Source organism: Hordeum vulgare, chromosome 3H, assembly GCF_904849725.1.
Source record: "Hordeum vulgare subsp. vulgare chromosome 3H, MorexV3_pseudomolecules_assembly, whole genome shotgun sequence".
In the NCBI taxonomy this organism is placed as follows: domain Eukaryota; kingdom Viridiplantae; phylum Streptophyta; class Magnoliopsida; order Poales; family Poaceae; genus Hordeum; species Hordeum vulgare.
The window spans coordinates 169,873,177-169,887,046 of record NC_058520.1 but is presented as its reverse complement, the minus strand read 5'-3'; the positions used below and the strand labels follow the sequence as shown (position 1 = coordinate 169,887,046).

General features: G+C 42.3%; 1 protein-coding gene across 1 annotated transcript; it reads left to right on the top strand.

Moving 5' to 3' along the window:
* The first annotated feature begins 1,299 nt into the window (after window positions 1–1,299).
* Window positions 1,300–4,675, top strand: LOC123439753. The gene is made up of 7 exons (XM_045116436.1): window positions 1,300–1,404; window positions 1,575–1,659; window positions 1,841–1,971; window positions 2,601–2,780; window positions 3,058–3,177; window positions 3,369–3,502; window positions 4,140–4,675. The coding sequence occupies exons 1-7, from the start codon at window positions 1,369–1,371 to the stop codon at window positions 4,189–4,191; spliced, it is 738 nt and encodes a 245-aa protein (XP_044972371.1). The 5' UTR covers window positions 1,300–1,368; the 3' UTR covers window positions 4,192–4,675.
* Window positions 4,676–13,870: the final 9,195 nt, after the last annotated feature.

Here is a 13,870-nt window from a genome sequence, read left to right as displayed (position 1 = left end):
CTCATATTCAATAACTTTTCAAGAATTAATGTAGGATAAGTTGTGAAAGAACACTGTATACCTTATATGCAGACATGTGATGGGCATAGACATACCTCTTTTTCCTTTATCATAAAGATTCCCTCTTTAGTGTGACATCTCTCTCTCATATATGTTATTCACTAAAACTGCATTCATATGCCAAGATACAAAATTAAATTAGAGGATGTGATGGGCTAGATTTGAAGTATTCCCTTGCTACTGGAAACTGGGGATATGCAAACAATAATAAAACATATTTTAACTGCATATTTTGTATATTTAATAGATTGGGAGCACTCCATTAATAAAATTGATGTGATATGTTGGCCTTTCATATGCAATCCTGAATTAGTTTCATATCTGGTACTTACTATGCGAACATCTATGTTTGTTCTTTCTATTTGCATTTCTTTATGCCGAGGCCATTTCTATTTGCAAACATCTTTGTTTTCCAGGATGAAGAGAAGGTATGAGCCTGGACATCTCATGTTTCCCTATACACCTGAGTACTTCACATTTATTTTTTACCAGTTTCTTAGATTTCTCAAAATCATGTCTAATACTCATATTTTCTGGTACACATGTAGCAAGATTTTCATGTTGTTCCATGCAAAAAGACTCAAGAGTAAGCTAGCTCGTTAGATGTATGTGGTTGTTTGGTTACAGGTTTGTTCTAACATGGTTCCTTTGTCGTATTTCATAAAGGATCCAGATCGATGATTTACCCCTGTAAGATAGTACAGGTAAGTTTGCTTAATTGAAAAAATTACAAGAGGAGGCATAGATTCATTCCTATCATTTCAGTGTTAAGGATAATGATAATAACTCTTAAAATAGTAGAAAAAATGGGAGTCAAAGAACATTGCTTAGGATTTTGAATGCATTATTTGCTCAATTTGTCAATGTCCATTAGATATGGATCATGAAGGCCAACATACTACAATGATTTAAAACACCTATCAAGATGAAGAGAGCGACATAATGTAAATGTTAAACCAAAATAATGGACGAACCAGGCTGTACTCCAGTTTGCACGTTTGATCCCCGCTCCTGATCCAAAAATTCCTTTCAAATCAGGCCTGTCCCTTTCAAAGCAGGTGTCGAATTAATTGGTCTGAAACCTAAAAAAAAAGGTCTGAGAACCAAGCCAGCTTTCAAGTAGTAAAAAGCAGGCATTAAGTTGGAGAGTTGTGATGTATTCCTTTTTATTGAAATAAACTTTTTGGCAAGTTCTGATATCCTTTTTATTTAAATCACTGCCAGCAACCGAGCTGCTGCATTTCTGCAGCTAGTTAAGCTTAATAAAGCACTTGCTGATGCTGAGACGACAATAAAACTCAAGCCAGAATGGTAGCACCTAAGAGCATCATCTCCTATCCACAGGTTCGACTCACCTCTTGTGTGTGTTGGTGTGATCTGCTTTTCTATAGTGCGATGTTGTGTCCCTTAAACCGGTTTGGATCATGCCGCTGAAGTCCAAAATTCTCTCGCCTCGTGCACGAGCCGCCTGAGTGAGTCCGTTGATCATGGCGGAGTTTCTTTTGGTGTTTCAGGACAAGGCGATCAAGAGGTACAGCGTGAAGAACATCGTGGCAGCGGAAGGCATCAGGAATTTCAACGAGGCGTGCGTCCTTGAAGGTGCTGTTCTGGGTTCCTCCTTTGATTCCTTCGTCTTCCCGGTTCTTAACTGTTGGATCATACTGCTTCCTTGCAAGGCTGCAACTTGGAAATTTTAGTATCGCACATCTTCTCTAATCCTCTTGTGAGTCACAAACTCCTGGTGCGTTTGTGGCATGATTGACAGGTTTTTTGGTTGCAGGTTACCATCTGCCCAAGATCTACATCAAGGAGCGCTGGTGCATAGGCTGCGCCATCCATAGGAAGGAAATCGGTGTCCGCGCCCGTAAGGAACGCAAGACCCGCGCACCACCGGGACGCCTCGGCCGCAGGGTACGTGCTCCTTGTCTTTACTCGTACGAGTTTCCTTCCTTTCGATCTTCAATTGGTAGCGCTGCTTAATCATTATAGCATGTAGTCTTGCTGGACATTTGCTGATTGGGATGATTTCTTGGCCGGTTCGTTATTGGTAGTTAGTTGTATCTTCCTTGCAAACATTCGCATAGATGTGCTTTTAGCAGGGTCCAACCTTTTGGCAATCATCCATCTACTTCTTGATGAACTGCCAAGTGCTGATTACTTGTCAAGCATGTTATTTTATTTTAGGGAGAAGTAACTGACATGCATGCATGTCCCGTTTGCAACACATATAGTTCTTGTGTGGATTGAATTGGTCCTTAAGGTTGTTAAATGTTTATGTGAAGTTTTATCAGCAAGGCATTCCATGAATAATCTTTTCAATTACTTTTTATTTTGGTTTCATGTTTTTACACTTTTAGCATGCCAATTCAGATGCACTTGAATACCCTTCTCAGATGCACATTGTAGATTATATCACCTGCATAAAATATTTCGTGCTATTGAGTTTGATCGTTGCATAAATTACAGAAGATATTGACATCTGTTGTAGACAAAACATGGCCTGTCATGTATGTTTCATGATTTATGTATTTCCATTGCAGGCTACAAATTATGGAGATGCAGAAATGGGACAAAATATATTCTCATTTGTTATCAGTGTGATTGAATCAGCGATAAAGGTTTGGCATGACACAGGAAAGGTGGATGCAAAGGTCAATTTCCTTCTTGATGATCAGAAGACTCACACTGAAAAATATGCCCCAGTGGTTAACATTGAGAAGGTATTATGCTGCTTCAGGACTATTTGTTCTTCTGCTTCTAAAACTTATATGGCACATAAACAATGGAAAGTCCTAAAGTTGTATAGTACTCCCTCCGTAAACTAATATAAGAGTGTTTAGATCACTAAAGTAGTAGTGATCTAAACACTCTTATATTAGTTTACAGAGGGAGTACTAAGGATGTGGTTTAATTTAAGATTTCGATTTGTTAGTTTTCCATTATAACTTATATCACGAATTTACAACTTATAAACACATATTCTCTCTTTTCTGGTAGGCCTTTGAGTCAACTCATACCCATAGCAGTTGTTTCGCATATTTGCGGCAATACTCTGAGGAATCTTTTTTGAAGGCTGCTTGTATGGTAGCACCTAAGAGCATCATCTCCTATCCACAGGTTCGATTCACCTCTTGTGTGTGTTGGTGTGATCTGCTTTTCTATAGTGCGATGTTGTGTCCCTTAAACCGGTAGTTTTTTTTTCTTCCTGACAATTCAGTTTGTTTCATCCTTGATAGTAATGATATCATGCATGGCATCTTTGGTGCTAGAATGAACAAGATGAGTCTAACATGACCCGTCATATGCAGGTCTGGAAAGGGCAAGGGTCAAGAAAATGGAAGCTGGACCAGAGTGATGGGTTCTTTGTACAATTTGAATCACCAAATTTACGGAAGATATGGTTTGTTGCTAGCACAACAGAGAAGGGACGAGCATTGTGCAGGTAATTCTCCTTTTTCAGTCCGAGATGCGTATATATTCATCTACCTGTGACTTGGCAATTTGAAAGTTTTATCCAAATATGCCTCTATTGTAGCTCCTGTTGTCATGATTGTCTATTTATTAATGTTGCTTGTGCTAAAGTTTTGCCGATCCTTTAAGGTTCCTCTTAAATTCAGGATAGGCATCGGAAGCATTAGTAAGTCAACACGGTAATCAAATAATCAACCCCTATAAAAATCAAGTTTTTAAATCTGCAGCTTCTTGACATGCTGGAGTTCCTTCCGTCTCATGTTGGCAGTGCTTATTTATTTTTAAATTTTCACTCAGCTGCTATCAGTTTATACAAATGCTGTAGATCAAAGGTTGTAATCACCATGAGTTGAAGAAATCTCTACTATAGAAATCCTGTAAGTATCTAGCATGACACTATTCGTAAGAGGGACAGATGGTCCACCTATATGTTTTCTTCATACATGTAAGGATACCTTGATGTAACAGTAGGGATTTCTTCATTATGTCGGGGAACTTCAAATAAAAAGGAGAAGAGTTGTTTATAACAGTAGGGATTTGTTTTCAGTTCATATATAAAGTTATAAATCCAACAAACCTTCTGCCATCAAACCCACTGCATGCATCAGGCGAGGCAAGGTGCTCTTCTCCAGGCGCAGTTTGAAGACGACGACGAGATGACGAGGGAGGCAGCACAAGGCGCGAGAAGGTGCTCCTCTGCTGCGGCGAACGGCGATCAGGCGAGGGAGGCGATGGCGGGCGAACGGCGACCAGGCGAGCCCCAAGAACGAGCACCACGAACGGCGACCAGGCGAGGCCCACGAACGGCGATCAGGCGAGGCAGGCGATGGCGGCGAACGGCTACCGGCGAGGCCCAAGAATGAGCACCACGAACGGCGACCACGCAGGCGAACGGCGATCAGACGAGGCAGGCGATGGCGGCGAACGGCGACCAGGCCAGGCAGGCGAACGGCGATCAGGCGAGGGAGGCGTGCGTGCGTGGGTGATATTGTAATCAACTATGGACGAGCGTGCGTGCGTGGGTGTGTTTGATTCAACTGTTTTGTTTTGACCACGAGGTGGGGAGTGGAGAAAATGACCACGAGGTGGGGAGGTACCTGATTGGTTTTTGGACGGGGAGAAAAAAATCCGTTTGGTTTTTGGAGGGATGGGGAAAATCGGTGGAACGCAAGTGCTAGCGAGGGGGATCTGTCGGTCGAACCATCACGACGGCAGATCCCCTTTAATAGTAGAGATAATACACACGTTGTTGTTTCGATCAGCAATGACAATGGACCTGGCTAGCAGACGCGCTGTGTGAGGCCGACGGAGTTCGCCCTCGTCCATATAGACGAACACATGCATTCTATCTCTATCTCTATGATTATCTTCGAGATACTAAACCTGCACAATATTTTAAGATTGACGAAGCCCTCAAATGTGCCTTTGGTTTGTGCTCCAACTAGCCCAACCAAAAAGTTGGCATGACCAAAATTTTAGTAAGTTATCATTGTTTGGATTGTAGCCAATGCATTTGCCAAAAATTTGGTAAAATTACTAACACTTCATTTGGTTTGCCACTAGCTGAGTTGCCAAATGTTTTGTATGAGTAACTTGGATTGATAGTGCTTGATTAGATTTTAGTTTGGATGTACTCCCCAAAAATAAGTTTTTTGTAATATAAAAATCAATTAAATATAATATACCCCCCAAAACATGGAAGAGTATTAGTAGTTGTTTTGAGAACACTTGCCCAATAGTAAAAAAAGTTCTGATCGAAGGAAGTCCAGTAGTAAAACATATGCTAGGCTGGAGCTTACACGAGACTGATCCATCAAACTACCTTCTTGGTTTTAAATGTAAGTCTTTTTAAAGAATTTATTACAAACTACATATGAAGCAAAATAAATAAATCTATATTTTAAAATATGTCTATTTACATTCATATATGATCCATAATGAAATCTCTATATAGGAGTATATCTGTCACACCCTCATCCCCTGATGCGGTGGACAGTGACGTGTGGGCCAGGGTGTCGCCCCACTAGTCAGGAACGGGTTTAAGTAGGTGTGTGTTTGTGAGAGAGAGGCATGTGTGATGTATGTGACTCTCATTCTCCCCTACAACCTCTTCCCTCACCTAACTCCTTTGTATCCTCATCTACCTTCGTAATAAAGCAAAACCTAAACTCATTCCCAATTCCCCCTTGCACCGATCCTAGATCTCTGGGTTCGTTACAATATCCTTATGTGGTGTGTAGTGAAATCTCTAAAAAACTTAGGAACACAGAGAGTACACGTCAATGAACAATATCCATCCAAACAACTACTCCCTCCGTTCTTAAATATAAGATCTTTTAGAGTTTTCACTAAAAGACTATATACGGAGCAAAATGAGTGAATTCACATTATAAAATATGTCTATGTACATCCATATGTAATTTATAGTGTAATCTTTAAAAGGTCTTATATCAGCAATGACACATATATAAATTTACATAGATTTTACAAAGAGGTGGATTTTGATTGGAGATTAAGGGGAATGAGGGCCCCACCCCCCTTGAAAATCAGGGGGAGTGGTTAGTTAGAAAGAAATAATCCTAGTCAGCGTGTAACCTTACGTAACTCTTTATATGTCTAGCATTTTTGATCTTTTATTTAGGAATGAAGGGAGTATTTGATAAACTGTCTGGTCATCATGCAGCTACCCATACGACTAATCCGCCGTATTATTTGGCGAGACCTTCGTAAAAGCACTCGACAGCCGTATAAAAGCAAAGAAGGAACGCGACCCTCATAAAGAGCGGGCAAGAGCAGACTGCCAATTATTTGGCGAGCATTTTCCGCGTCCTCGTTGCGCCCATGAATTGGCGAGAATAGAACGTACACATCCTGAGCAGGCTGATTGTTTGTCCAAAAGAACCCTCTCTCGAATCGATTTGCTAGAAAAGACCACATGCGGTACCGATGGCCCAAAAAGACCCCCTCCTAGCGTGACGGCAGGCGCGCCAGGCGGCACGTGGCACCTGCCGCCACCACCCGAGGCGGCCGACAAGCCTACCGCCCCGACAGAAATCCCATTCTTGCCATGCGTTCGACGGAGCGGGCGCACTAGGGGGCCCCCACCGCCACCGCCCAAGGCGGCATGTACTATTGCCTCGCGGTGGCGCCAACCGGCACTCATTTTGAGGCTGTCAACTGCTGTCAGTTGACAGGGAATCTGTAGATGCTATTTTTCCCGCCCATATTTTCCCGCCATTTTTCGCTGGTAAATTTCGCCTCTTCGTGCCATATTTTCCCGTCATTTTTTCGCTGGTAAATTTCACCTCTTCGCCCATATTTTCCCGCCTACACATCCGCCTCAGCATATAAAAGAAGGCACTGAAACACTCTTCGCCAGCATCCAGCCACACTTCGCCTCAGTGTGTCACACTTCTTTCGTATTCAGTATGAGTTTGCCTTATTCGGATCAAAGCATTAGACCTAGGAAAATGAAGAGTGCGAGCTTGCCTCGGGGGTGGAAGAACTGCGTTGTTAGTGTGGTGATCTCTGCAAGATGAAGGAGGTGACGTATTTTTCAGATTGGTTGGGCATGAAGTTTTTCATGTGCGCCAATTATGAGGAAGATCCACCCATTGCTCCTTCAGCATACATCAGTCCTCCGGTATGCTTCAGTCATCAAGAATAAACACGTTGTAGATATTATTGTTAGCTTGATATATATATTTATATTTTTGTTGTAGTCTCCTCCTCCTCTGTGCATGTACTATCGTTGGATCGACACGGAAATGCCGGACTGGGCGGTGACCGAGATTCATGAAAGAGGTCGCCGTGCATGGGCTAGCTTAGACTTGGAAGAGCACCGCGAGAAGGCTGAAGCAGAGGAGAAAGCAGCGCAGAAGAAAGAGTGCGAAGAGTACTGTGTGGAGCAGAGGGATTTTCTTGATGAGATGATAAGGAAAAACCAAGAAGAGAAACTTCGGCTGAAGGAGGTTTATAGATAGCGGGAACAGGCCCGTGAAGTAGAAAGGGAGAGAAAGACAGAAAGGGCTCGTGCGGCCAAGGCAGCAGAAGTAGCTGGTGATGGAAAAGGAAAATATCCACGTTAAACTCAGTAGATTTATTTTATTGTATCTTAATTTCTGCAAGTTGTATCTTAATTTCGGCAAGTTGTATCTTATTTTCAGCAATGTGTATCTTAATTTCGGCAAGTTGTATCTTCATTTCCGCAATGTGTATCTTAATTTCAGCTACGTGTATCTTCATTTTATCCCGCCATTTATTTCCCGCCTCGCTTTCCCTCCATTTATTTCCCGCCTCGCTTTCCCGCCATTTTTTCCCGCGTATAGCTTTCCCGCCATTTATTTCCCGCCTCGCTTTCCCGCCATTTATTTCCCGCCTTGCTTTTTCCGCCATTAGTTATTCGTCTCGCTCTGCTGCACCTATAAAACCCCCTCCAGACCAAGGTGGGTAAGGAGTGTCCTCAAAATGTCTCATTATCCTTTTGATCGTAGTTTTCACAGTGGTATATACGAGTGTCTTCTACGCTTAGCTAGCAATTTCAAGATAGAAAATAGAATAGTTTCATGGGACGAACTCATCAGTAGTGGCACGCTACTGAATGAGGTTGCCCACGCATTAGCTAGGAAGGGGTGGCCTGCAAGGACATATGAGGAGATTCGGAAAAAACTTCTGCGGTTGAATGAAAGATGGAAGAAGAAAGGCCAACACATACGCGGTGGAGGTGAAGTAAAACATCCCTTTTTATGGATTGACGATAGCGAGGACGAAGAAGATATCTTCATGCCGAGTACCAAGGCCAATATTGCTGCATCGTCGAAGGACAAGAGCGCATCATCGACGAAGGCCAAGAGTAGTGCTTCTTCAAAGGACGAGAGCTCTGCATCGTCGAAGGATGACAACTTTATGTAGTTTTTGTATGAACTCTACATCTTAATGTATCTTATTTTACGTATCTTATTTTGTGCAAGCAACTTTAAATTAAAAAATGCGTCGAAATATATCACATGAACAAAAATGCTAGTTGCATGTGTGCGTCTTGCATATATAATTACTACACAAAGTGATACATGACAGTCTAAATAAACAGAAAGTACATACTTAAAAAACTAATCAAATAGACTAAAATTTTCGAGCATGCGAACAAAACCTACGAAAATGAATTGATTTTTACCTTGATCTATCTTTCTTTCAACTGCAACATATTTGAAATCCAACCCAAAAGACCAAAAATCTTGAATCAAAGTGAAGAGAGGAGTGTGTTCTTGAGCTACAGAGAAAAGAGAAGACAATAAGAATAACGCAAAATAAAAACATCATGCATGCAAACACAATCAACAGAAATGTAAAACTCTTACCTTGATCTATCTTTTACTCAACTACGACGTCTTCAAAATCCAATTTAAAACCGTCCTAAATCGTCACTTAAAATGTGTATGGAGTAGTTCTTGAGAGAAAGAGAAGAGGTGAGAAAGAGGAGATGATGTGTGTGCTGAAGCAAGAGAAATGAATGACAGAGGAGGCAACGGGAGAGTGAGAGAGGAGGCAGCGTCGCTATATAAAGAAGAAAATGTGCACTGTTTTGTCGGTGAGAGTTAGCGCCGTCAGCGCCGGAGTTAGCGACGTTTGCATGCCAATGCCCAGCAGCAGGAGACAGCATCCTCGGAGTCAGCACAATCAACGTCGCTTTTGTTGCGCGCAGATTCCCGGCCGGCCGCCTCTGACGGTGGCGGCAGGGCCCACCATATCGCAGCCCGTTACGTCGCGGCATGGCGGAACGGAAAGCAGGGCGCGGCCGCCTCGGGTGGTGGCAGCAGGCCCCAGCCGCCTCGGGTGGTGGCGGCAGGTGTCACGCGCCGCCTGGCGCACGTGCCGCCACGCGAGGAGGGGGTCTTTTTGGCCTTTCGGTACCGCATGTGGTCTTTTCTGGCAAATCGGTTCGAGAGGGGGTCCTTTTGGACAAAAATTCCCTGAAACTAAAGAGAGCATGAAGAATTCAATACGAAAGGGGATTATTTTGAAGGATTTAAGATATAATACTCCTTTCGTCCCAAAATAAATATCTTAAGCTTAGTACAATTTTGTACTAGAGCTAGTACAAAGTTGAGACAGAGGGAGTATTAATCATCCGACTCTTCCTCTATGTGTTGTATTTTTATTTTGCTGTGTTGTTTTGCCCAGCTTGGCTGTGCGGGCTGGATTGTTGTTTTCTCTTTCTTACTAGCAAACGTGCACGTGCAACACACGTCTTATTCACGATGTAGCTGAGCAGGTGAAAATCGATTCCTTAGATCACAATCATCCTTCATGAAAATTATGAGTCATTGTATGAAGAGTTTTCAGTTGTAGAATGCAACTATGTGCAACCATGAATACACACCCTGCAAACTGGTGGACTTAGTCTTCTCTACTCCATAGTGTATGAAACTAAAGACTCCATACTACACGAAACTAAAAACAAAATAACAAGAAAAGATAAGTTCATATAGTCTAGAAAAATGTATTGCTCTCTGTTCCATATTAATATGGACCGGAGGGAATACATTATTTTGAGCATTAGGAGATGTGGGTACCGATTTTCAGAAGTAATCACTTGTTTGTGCCTTTTGGAACACAAGTTGGCAATGGACAATGCAAAAAAGACATCATGTCATTCAAAATGTGCTATTTTGCAGTGCCCATGGTTTTAGAAGTCCTAAAAGTTATAAGCCCACGAAACATATAGATGAACAGAAAGAGTGTATTTACACATGCTAAAAATACTTAGACATTTTTTCATGTATAAGTGTTGGAGATGTATCAGGATATACATGAGGATGACCGGGTGATTCTACATTGCCAAGAGTGGTAGCCATGCAAACACACCAACCTAATACATTACAAGAAACCATAGTACTCCCTATCACACAAGACATTACACCGACACATGGTGAGAGCTATCAGATCAAGCCCGTCTAATCCTTAGCCCTGCCTTCATGCTCAGTCTTCTTTTTTAGTAACCAATAGGAGCTCTGCCCATTGATTTGAAAGAGAATTGTCTGATTAATCTAGGAAAACCGGACGAAACCCAGATACAAAGGGCTGCACTACCTAGGCCAACAAAATTCTTAGACATAATTAAGAGGAGCAACAAATCTTGGTGATAAGATAACATGAGTGAAAGAAAATAATATACAAAACAACATTGTCAAAATATATTTCTAATGGAAAACAATGTTTCAAAAAAAGGTGAGATGGAAAGTAAAAATAATGAGCTATATGCTAATGAAAAACAATGTTTCAAGAAAATTATAGCGGTACAACACACTAAGGCCTTGTTTCTTTAAAAGTCCTGGGACTTTTTTTAGTCCCAACTAAAAAGTCTCTAGTCCCTATCTCTTTCTTTCCAAGGACTAAACATGGACTAGAGGTCATTAAATGACATGCAAAAAGACCATGTTACTCCTAGTAATGTACTAGAAGTTATTAAATGACATGCTAAAAGTAGGGGCACTGTTGGAAAAAGTGCCAAAAAAGTTCAAAAAAGTCCCTCCCATAGAGACTTCTTCCTTTAGTCCCAAATACCCCTTTTAGTCCCTAAAAATCCCTCCTGTTTCTTTCACACGGGACTAAAAGGGACTTTTTTTAGTCCCTACACCAAAAAGTCCCTGAAAAGAAACACCCCATAAGCATCAATAGAACAGTTTGTTGATTCATGTCTAGAGAATTAAGACATGACAATCAAGGAACATGATTGACATTCCTAGATATCCGTCCAAAGAAATCCTTTGTGCCGTCAAATTGGATGCAAGTGACTTGTGAAAAGAATATAAACTATTATGGTAATTTCTAAGATAAACTTAGCTAGCTTCAACATCCACTATCTAAACTGCACAATATATCAATAAAACCAACTACAAAGCTAGAATAGTACGTCATGTTACATATTTCAGTACAAAGGAAATAAATGGCTCTTCAATAATCATGCTAATTGATACATATTCCAACTAATCAGAATTGCAAGTAAAATTGAATTCGAAATCACCAGGCACATGGGCGACATGTCCATTAGTGTCATGGGTGGCGCAACCGCGAGAGCAAAGGAAAAATAGAGCACATGATATATATGTTTGCATATGGTTGATGGATATTATACCGTTGAGTCATCTCGTGTTGGCTCGACTTGTGTACGGAGAGCTTTAAGCGTGTATGTGTCACACCCGTAAGCCGTAGATTTAGCCTCGGCTTCAGCAATGACATCATACAACTCCTCCTTATTGTGTTGGATAAGAGATGCAAATATCCTCATACGAAATGCTGGAAACACAGAAGCAAGCAGAATTGAGAACTATTGACCAAATAATCTTGACAAGAGATCTGGTGTATTGTGAAGCATATAACAATCTAATTCTAAGAAAAAATAAATTTGGTTTTACTGTATATTTCATAGTAAGAGCACAGAAACACTGTCATGCTAGGAAATGCGTCAAGCATCATGTCAAGCAGCACAACAAAATATCAATCTTGCTAGGAATCAATAAGAAAATGTCTTGTGAAGAAGAGCATCCACATGTTCCGTGGAGCATGCAAATCATGAATTGAAGTACCATCTTATTTGAGTACCAATCCAAGTAATCTCTATGGAGTTGCCTTACCTCAACCTACTAGGGAGACGACAGGAGCAAGGAACAGTAAATATCTCACTTATGTTGGTGACTGCACTCGGTCAGGAGGCGATGCTTCCCTTATTTGTTCTTCAAGCACCAGAGGGTACAGTCTCTCCTAAATAATTTACAGCATGTCCATGTTCTAACATGCTTAAAAGAAACAGCCACGCATCGCCATGCGCATCTGCCATATGGAGCTCGTCAGGGGTTAATGGAGGCACCTTGGATGGAGTGACTGCTCGCTCATACATCACAGGACAAGATGGCATTTTGCACAGGAATTCAATGCATAGATCGTCAGACTGGGAGCATGTGCTAACTGAAGAAACCGGATGGAGCTGAATGAATATGACGCCCGAAGGCAAAAGGAAACTCACCTAGGGATTAAGCTTCCTCACCATCTGCGTGCCTGCGGCAAGGGAGGAGCGAGTAGGTCGTGGTGTGGCTGTGCTTGCGATGGGACAGACTCGGCGACGAACAATTCTCAACCGCCGCGACGAATGACGCCGACAATTGTGGCGGCCGTTCGGCTCGGACATCGGCGCTAGTGCGTCAAGGACTCTAGGGGGGAAGGGGGGAGGCCATGGCGCTGGGCACTAAAGGGAGGAAGTCTGGGAGGACGCTATCGGCGGGAGAACCCTAGTGCGTCGTTGCCTCCGGGAGGATGCTGTCGGCGGGCGTCCTCTCAGTCTAGGTTGCCGAGGGCACCGATGGGGAGCGGTGGTAGAGAGAAGGGAGGCGCGAGGAAGAGGAGAAGGGTGGAGCGGCAACGATGGCTGCGGATTTGTCCTCGATCTGGAGAAGGCCGGGGAGGCACGGTTCGGGTGGAAACGAATCCGAAAATCAGGATGGGCCGCGGGAATCGAGGGACGCGGAGCGCAGACGATTGGTAGACCACCCCGTGTGCTCGGCAGAACATTCCATCTGAGTCGTTGATTTCGGTGGTTTGATCATGCACGCAATATGAACAGTAGGATGTATTTAAGTTTTTTTGATCGGAAGGTCCTGGTTATCCTGTGTACAATTTGTGATGTGACTCTAGAAAAGTTTATGTTTGTTCTTTTAATAGTAGTATAGATTGGGCTGAAAAAAGGTTGTTCCCTGATGAAAATGGTGTTTTGGTGGCCGGGCTATCTGCAGGCCGGTATCCTGCGCACGAGCGACAAGATCTGTGCTGGTTTTTTCCTTGCTTTTATACGTTGTCTGACAAACTGAAATACATGATGCCGCAAGCAGGCGTGCCTTCATTGTACGTGGGTCTTGGGCACGCACGGCCGCACAAGCACGTAATGTGCCTGGTGTGCTATTTGAAAGAATTACATGCAGATGGCGGGATACTAATTTCGGTTTAATGGGACCATCTGTCGCTACAGCCACATAACTCTAGAAAGCGTTGCCTCTTTTCCCCTGTTAAGGCCATTCACCCCCTTCTTGTGTGTAGCTTGCCGAGCGTCGATTCGTTATGGATAGTCTCGAGTTCTTCTTTTAGTCCACTAGGCATATATATGTTTTGCAGAAAACATATTTCACTAGTTGCAAGGATAAAAGTGTCAAGTATATTTAAAGTTTTTCTTTAGATTTAAAAAATTGGTCACATATTACTAAAATATATGGTGATCACTTTTAAATTATATGCTAAAAAGATTCTTGATGCACGTTGTACATTATTCTCAATACATAGTTAACTATTTATT

Excerpts from the sequence above, each read along its gene's own strand:
- LOC123439753 (XM_045116436.1), top strand. The coding sequence starts at position 1,369 with ATGGTAGCACCTAAGAGCATCATCTCCTATCCACAG. Across the intron at positions 1,660-1,840 it reads CGAGGCGTGCGTCCTTGAAG|GTTACCATCTGCCCAAGATC; the intron begins GTGCTGTTCTGG and ends TTTTGGTTGCAG. Across the intron at positions 2,781-3,057 it reads CAGTGGTTAACATTGAGAAG|GCCTTTGAGTCAACTCATAC; the intron begins GTATTATGCTGC and ends CTTTTCTGGTAG.